At 35.0% G+C, this 8,177-nt stretch overlaps 1 protein-coding gene across 1 annotated transcript; it reads left to right on the forward strand.

Moving 5' to 3' along the window:
* The first annotated feature begins 1,068 nt into the window (after nt 1–1,068).
* On the forward strand, nt 1,069–6,794 carry LOC107484754 (cysteine protease ATG4). The gene is made up of 9 exons (XM_052260547.1): nt 1,069–1,436; nt 3,207–3,758; nt 3,847–3,932; nt 4,323–4,373; nt 4,508–4,887; nt 5,214–5,345; nt 5,876–5,971; nt 6,052–6,122; nt 6,227–6,794. Exons 2-9 carry the CDS (start codon nt 3,290–3,292, stop codon nt 6,439–6,441), a joined length of 1,500 nt encoding a protein of 499 aa, XP_052116507.1. The 5' UTR covers nt 1,069–1,436; nt 3,207–3,289; the 3' UTR covers nt 6,442–6,794.
* The last annotated feature ends 1,383 nt before the right edge of the window (nt 6,795–8,177 follow it).

Here is an 8,177-nt window from a genome sequence, read left to right on the forward strand (position 1 = left end):
CGATTGCTAAATTTTCTAACCGTATTCGCTCATATTTAATTTATTATTTAATTAATTATGATTTGACCGGATTTTACATAGGGATTCAATTAAAAATAAAATTTGGTGTAAAGACTCAATTAAAAAGAAAAAAAGTATAGGAACCTAATTAAAAATTTTGCAAAACTATAAAACCAATAGAATAATTAAACCCTTAAAACTATCCTAATAAAAGAGGTCTAAGTTTAACTTTTTAAACAAAAAAAAATTTTTTGATGTAATTTTTTTATCAAAAAATCTTATTTATTTAATTTTTTGTGTTTATAAAAGATTCAATATTTTTGAACAAAAAACTAATAACAAAAATAGGAAAAATTTAAAGAGATGTAAATATTTACAAAATAAATTTTAAAATAAAGACTATTTTCATAAATTAAGAAAACATTATTTTCACAAATTAATTCTTATCTTAAATTAAAGAGATATAAATGTCTTTTATTTTTTTTTTAAAAAAATATGAAACAAAGTCGTACTGGCGAGCTTCAAACCAAAATCCTAAGACTTTATTTGTTTGAGTAGGAAAAAAAAAAGAAAAGGGAAAAGTTGGAAAGAAAATAATTATTAAGCCTTAAATATACTTTTTAATTTTTTATACACATTAAATTAGAACAAAAACCGCTTTAAGAATATAAACCTTTGTAACCTCTTGTTCAATGTTCTGAAAAACGATTGGCTAGACCCGTCAAACTGGGAAATGGGAATCGATGGGAAATAGATCCTCTCCATTTTTTTTGTCACTGGAGAGAATAAAGTGTAATCTCCCACCTTTAATTTTATAAGTGGGACCAGCAATAAATGAGAGAGAGAATGTATTGAATGGTGAGATCTTCCACTGGATACCATCCAGTTTTTTTTCCACTGGAGAGGATCCACTCCCGAATCGATGACTTACGCAGCTCGATTGATGTACAGAGCCGTCTCCGTTAAAAATCGTCGCGGAACTGTTAAACCGGCCAGAAACCGGTTGGTCAAACCGAACCAGGATCCGGTCGGTTTTTGATAAATTGCGCAATACGTTCGTCGTTTTACGCAAAAATCCCTAAATTTTCCCTCAGCTCACACTACTCTCATCTTCGACCTTCAAACGCAGAAAAGGGGCAGCCCTATGCCTCCATCTCCTCGCCCTTCTTCAAGCTGTCCAGCTGCCGTCGCTATTGCGTCTGCTCCGCCGCCGTCCTCACTGCTCCAGCATCGTATCCACGGGTCTGTTCTGTCTCTGCGTCGCCGCGTTTCCGCCGCTGTTCATCCTCTGTTCCGCCGCGCTCCAGTCCTCGTCTTCCCGTTCGAGTTCCTCATCTGTGCTCCCTCTCCCTCGCGTGTTTGAGTTGCAGCCCTCGTTTGTTCTCCATCTCCCTCATCTGTTCGAGTTTGTACTCCATCTCCCTCAGCTGTGAAAGGTGATTTCTATTCATTGTTCTTGCTGGTACTGGTTTCTTCTTTATTACGTTGTTTTCCTTGCTGCTATTTAAAGTTTAATTTAACATTTGTTGTTTTTATTTCATGTCTTACATTTTAAACCGCTGTTTATTACGTTGTTGTTTTGCTTCTGTTTCTTACCTAGTCCTGCTAGTTTTTCTGCTGCTGTTTTTGAAATTGCCATTGTTGTTACTGATGCTGTGGAAACTCGCATATGCTGTCTTATTAATTTTCTTTTATATGCAAAATTTGAATTTATGTTTTTTATTTCAACACTGAAAATGATGAAAGTTCAACTGAAAATTTCCTTAAAGTTAATTCGATATTTTCTACTCTCCCCGTTTATGTAACGAAGAGTCTAAGACGGGTAACATGGCGAGTTTCAACTTTCTCCTCAAATTTTGATTATTTAACGTGGAGCCTTTCCACCTCTGAAATTGTTTCTATCTAAAGGTTAGCGTGGGAGTAGTTAGGGTTTCGTAGCTCATTTATAAGCTATTGTTAGTAGTAGTTAAAGTTCTGTCTAGCTTAAAATAAGATTCTGCCATTGTGGACACTCATGCACATGGTGTTTGATCATATGCCTAAAAGAAATTAGAAAAATCTCTCATTGACTGTAATGAATGATTTAACTTTAGTATTTGTAGTTTCTTTTTTAATTTTCTAGGTTCTGATGGATAAATGGGTATCATAAGTATGTAAAAGAAAATAGTAGTACTGGGAAAAATTTGGTTATTAGGGATGAATGCTTATCAATTGATTTGTATTTGTGTTAGTTGTGGCAGTGTTATGTTTCAAGTAAATGCATGAATTAAGCTATATACTTGTATACTTGTGTCTATGTTTAAAAAAGAAGGTGAAGATGATCTAAATGAAGCAAATGTGGAGCAAGTTTTTGTGGATTTTGATTATTGATGATAAAATTTAATGTTGGCATTTCATGTTTGGTTGTTTCTTTTGTCTAGTGAATGCATGAATTAAGTTAAATATTTGTATAATTTTGATGTAGTACTTTTAATTTGAATGATATTTTAAAATTTATATTAGACTATAATTATGATTTAGTGTGTTTATTTATTTTAATTATTATTTTATTATAAAACGGTTATTCTGATTGAATCATAGTTAAATTGGTTGAACCAATGAACCAGTGAACCAGTAGTTGGAGTGGTTTGATGACTGGTTCGGTTTTCAGAATCTTGCTTTTCTTTCCTCCCCTATTTTCTGTTAACTTTTTTAATTCCCTTCGAATTTTCTTTTATCAAGGTTTGTTGATTTACTCTGCAATTGCTTTAGCATTTCAATGAATTTTGGATTTGCGTGCTCAGAAACCATTCGATTTATCAATTTATGTCCCTGCGCGAATTTCCTTTTTGTGTTTTGTTCCTTGCGTTTTTTATTTTATGTTATTCTTTTTTTTTTTCTTGTAATGAAGATTCATGTTTTGTGCTTTGGAAAATGTGTGAAATGGCTTCATTGATCTTGGACATCGATTATGTATGTGTAACGCGTTTATCTTGTTTAGCTAAGGATGGTTCTACAGATTTGGGGGATTGGATTTTCTGATTTTTTCTTTCAACAAGATTATGACTAGGGGATACTTCATGAATTGTGGATGATAATGTTAATATTCGTTGATTCCTTTGTCTTTTTTAGATAGTCGAGACAGCCAATGTTGTTTCTTGGCTGAATCTTTCAATTCCTAGATTGTTTTCAATGATTACAAGCATATGTTTTTGGATGCCTTTCAGGTCTGTTTCCCCTTCACCTGCAGATATTGGCCTACACTCAGGTTTGTTTCTAAGAGCCAACTCATGTTTTCTGTGGCATCATAATGGTATTGAAGAGTATCTATGAGAAGATCATTGGTGCAACATGTTCTTCTAAAAGCTCAGTTGAGACTATAGATAACAGTCAGGTGCCTGCTTCTTCGAAAGTAGTGTCTGGTGAAAGTAAGTATCCTAAGGCTTCCTTGTGGTCAGGTTTTTTTCCAGCTGGTTTTTCGGTCTATGAAACGTATAATGAACCATCGTCTTCTGAAAAGAAAGCAGTTTATTTTGGAAATAGTGGGTGGGCAGCTGCTGTGAGGAAAGTTGTTAACAGCGGCTCGATGAGGAGATTTCAAGAACGTGTACTTGGGACAGGGAGGACTGAGATTTCAAGTTCTGATGGTGATATATGGCTTCTAGGTGTCTGCCATAATATTTCACAACAAGAATCGACTGAAAATGTAGATACTAGTAACGAGTTTGCCGCATTTGAGCAAGATTTTTCTTCAAAAATCCTAGTAACATATCGGAAGGGTCTGTCAAATATATACTGTGCTTCCTAGGATGTTTTTCTATTTTAGATATTTTATTCACAAATATTAATGTACATACATATTTATAGGCTTTGATCCTATTGGAGATTCAAAGTATACTAGTGATGTTAATTGGGGATGTATGCTACGGAGCAGCCAGATGCTTGTAGCTCAGGTATTGCGCCTTTTATCCAATGCTTGTATTTGACTAAGCTATTGCCACATTGTACTTCAGTATAATCTTTTTTAGCTAATATTTAAAAGGATTAGGATGTGTTGTTATGTAGCTAAGATTTTCACGTCTGAAATTTACCTGTTGTATGCATATGTGGGTGTGAGGATGGCTTATCCTCTTTTTGTAATCTCAGTTCTATTCTAATAATAGTTCTTGTGGTATCCCAGAAAGAAGAAAAAGGAAAAAAAAGAAAAGGAAAAAGAAAAAGAAAAAAGCCTCTATATATAAATTATTACTTTCTATTATTTATTTATTTAATGTTTCCTCAGTTTGTGTTCTCTTTCAAAATATAGCAAACTAACAGCATCAAATGGCCTTCCTCTTGTACAGGCATTGCTCTTTCATAAATTAGGTAGATCATGGAGGAAAAATATTGATGGGGTAAGGTGATTAATTTGCAGTGTGTTGTTCTAGTAATCAGATTGTAACTTTTTTATTCATTTGTTGTATGTATTTCCTTGTTTAATATAAATGCCAATAGGTTGAGTAAGTATGTATCTTTTCATAATCTGCAGCCACTGGATAAAGAATATATTGAGATCTTGCAAAGTTTTGGTGATTCGGAGGCTTCTGCTTTCTCTATTCACAATCTCCTTCAAGCCGGTAAAGGTTATGGCCTTGCTGTTGGATCATGGGTGGGCCCATATGCCATGTGTCGAACATGGGAAGTTCTAGTTCGTAACCAGAGGGAGACAGACAACCTTGTAGAGCAGCCACTTCCAATGGCAATTTATGTTGTTTCTGGAGATGAAGATGGAGAACGTGGTGGAGCACCAGTTGTCTGCATTGAAGATGCATCCAAACGCTGTTATGACTTTTCAAGGGGCAAACTTGTTTGGATGCCTCTGCTTTTATTGGTTCCTCTGGTTCTTGGACTTGATAAAATCAATCCAAGGTGTGTAACTTTTTCAATGTTCTATAGGATTATAAACCAATAGGTACTACTATTAGGGAACTTATTATAGTTTTATGTGATGGTAAGTTTTGGAACTTCCAATGCATAAGAAAATATTTTTATTCTTACATGAACTATTAAAGTGTCAATTTGTAAAGAAAGAGCTTCCTTTATCTGAATACAGTTATATAATTGGCTCATGTTAAGTCACTGCTACATGAAGATCTAAAAATATAATTTGAAATTTGTTCTACTTCTGCTCTCATTCATTTTCAATATAGCACTATGACAGTATGACTGATGTGTTGTGTCTAAACCATTATCAGGTATATCCCATTGTTGCAATCAACTTTTAAATTCCCCCAGAGCCTTGGTATTTTGGGCGGTAAACCAGGTGCTTCAACATATCTTATTGGTATTCAGGGTAACTTGTCATATAGGTTGTACACTACTGCATTGTATTAATTTAGGTATATGTCGCTCCATGTTTATTTCCATTGTTGATTTAGTAAACTTATACATTGTATGTTCTCAACTGGCCTAGGTAGTAGCCCTTTAGTTTCAAAAGAAACAGACAAGTCAAAAAGTAAGAGTGAAAAACCAAGAAACCATCTACGTATCTATCTCGATTTGCAATAAATTATATCGATTGAAACATGATTTGGTTAAATTAAACACAATCTGCAATGATTGTAGTGATGAAATCAGGATGAATCATTCTCGAAATTCAGTTTGGATTATTATGGATAATAATATTATCTGATATTCTTTAAAGTTGTGTGTATATGAATAATCTTCTATGCTAAATTAGAAATGGTAAAGCAATTCCTAGGAATTTCTCATCACACAAAAGTGGATTAGCATTTGCTTCCTTTGCATGATGTTTTAATTTTACAGTAATTTTACTTTTAGCTTCATTGATGGGTAAAGCATCATGATTCAGGGGCCGAATGATTTCCATTAATAACTTGTTCTTTATGAGTTGAAGGTGGCAAGAGCTACATTATTATGTTTTATATGCTTTTCAGGTTGTTAATATCAATGGGGAATCCCAAGAGACTAGTACCTCCTCATACCATAGCAAGTAGGCTTATTACGAGTATTGATTTTCTTCTTGTTCTTATCTCCTTCAATCTTTGTCTCACTTTGCAAAACTTCTACCAGTGTTATCAGGCACATACCCCTAGATTCAATTGACCCATCCTTGGCTATTGGATTTTACTGCCGAGACAAAGGTTTGCTGGTTTCTTTGCCTTAATTTCACAACTTAAAACAACTTGGGCTAACATCTAAGCTTTCTGTTGACCTCGATCATCTGCTTGTTAATGGTGGCTGTCAGATGATTTCGACGACTTCTGTTCCCGAGCTTCCAAGCTTGCTGAAGTATCAAATGGTGCCCCATTATTCACGGTAGCACAGTCTAGGGGATTCTTACCGCAGGCCGCTAGTAACAATGTGCTGGGTAGCAACACTGGATTCCAAGACGATGATTCCGTAGTTATGGACATTGCCAACGAAGCAGGCAACAATGAGGATGATTGGCAACTCCTGTAATTCCAAAGTTGCCCAAGGTTGATTTGAAGTAACGGGTTGAAAAATTTGTTGTTTGATTCTCATGTGCCCAAGGCTAATTTGCCAGTGTTGTTGATGCGTAGTTATGGGGGTTCCCTATTCTCAAGATATGGTTGAAAATAGGCTTTGTAGAAAAGTAAGTTATAATGAATATGATTCTTTAGCTTAATTTATTTCCTCATTTGTTGATATAGCTAACTAGGTATTTGTTGTACATTACACGGGGAGTTTCGTTCATATTTGTTGCTTGTACCTTTTTGTTGGCTATGAGGTACAAATTTGTAGTGCGGTTATACTTTTGGACTATCAAATAAATGGTAGAAAGTGGTTCAGAATGCTGTTTTACGACACAAGCTTTAATATAAAATATAAATTTAATGTAAAAGATTTTTTTTTAATTTTTTTAACGTATTGTAATGGGATCAAAATGAATGAGATAGGAGAGATTTAGCTAGTAATGTTAACAGTTGAGAAAAACAACAGCAAGAAAAATGAAAAGACTTGTATTTGATCGTTGAATATTCTTGTTATTGCATGCAACTTTCGGATAATAAAAATTGCTAGATTTGTAGCAATTCAATGTCTTAAGGGTTTGATTTCAACATTTTGCAAATTTTTAGTGAATTAAAGTTTATGTGCTATATTAAATTTTTGCAAATTTGTTGAGAATAAGTAGTATTATTACAATTCAATTTATTGTGTATCAAATGATTTATTATTATTATGATATTAAAGAATTAATATAATAAAATCTTTGATTAAATTTAGAAATTTATCATTATGATGGTGATCATAATAATGAGAGAGAAATATTTTATAATTTAATCTAAATTGTTTTTGATCATAGGATTATTAAGAGAGACAATAATCCGAATATATATATATTGTTCATACACTGACCAACAAATAAAAGCCAGGCCTAATAAGATAAAAAGGCCCACCAAGAAGTGTGGTTTTCACGACAAGCCCGACCTCTTTAAAGAGGTCGGACACCGGCATAAGGAGGCTAAGCTCTACTTGCCCAAGGCAGATAATTACTTCCCGAAATCACTCCTAGTATCTCTATTTTCCCTAAAAGATAGATTTCAACAAACTCCCAAGATAAAGAGAACATTTATCAATCAGAAAAGATGGAACTACTCCAACAAAGGTGGTTATCAACTCTACTATGCATCCCCTAGGTATAAGACACGTTCTAATCTACTAAACACCTGCTTAAACCCCTAGCTAACTTAAGCATTGGATTCTCTTGTAGGTACCACCCCCTCCTCCTCATGAGGAACTCGGACAAGCGGCACCTCGGCACCAAAGAGGTCGGATGTTGCCATACTAAGGGATATAGACCTCACGTTCAGGTAACTATCGGAACATTGGCGCCGTTGTCGGGGACTTGGAATTCTCTCCTGACAAATGGCGGACCTTGAGCATGAAAACGGTCACATGGCATCTGAATCTGAGCAAGAAGCTCAGCCAGAAGGCCAAGCCCTCATGCTTCCTCCTCCACCACAACACCAAGGGCCTCACGCGGAAGGGACCTCAGAAAATCCTCATCCAAGGAGGATCTATTCTGAAGTCAACCATCCCGAGAATGAGGACCACCCTTATACAACCGAGATCTTGGACCTGGTTCATGGCCAGGAGGATCGACTACAACAGCTCGAACACAAAGCTTAACGACAACGAGAAGCAGAACGGGAGTTGCGAAGAGAGGTGAGACG

Source organism: Arachis duranensis, chromosome 4, assembly GCF_000817695.3.
Source record: "Arachis duranensis cultivar V14167 chromosome 4, aradu.V14167.gnm2.J7QH, whole genome shotgun sequence".
NCBI lineage: Eukaryota > Viridiplantae > Streptophyta > Magnoliopsida > Fabales > Fabaceae > Arachis > Arachis duranensis.

Excerpts from the sequence above, each read along its gene's own strand:
- LOC107484754 (XM_052260547.1), top strand. The coding sequence starts at position 3,290 with ATGGTATTGAAGAGTATCTATGAGAAGATCATTGGTGCAACATGTTCT. Across the intron at positions 3,759-3,846 it reads CCTAGTAACATATCGGAAGG|GCTTTGATCCTATTGGAGAT; the intron begins GTCTGTCAAATA and ends ACATATTTATAG. Across the intron at positions 6,123-6,226 it reads ATTTTACTGCCGAGACAAAG|ATGATTTCGACGACTTCTGT; the intron begins GTTTGCTGGTTT and ends GGTGGCTGTCAG.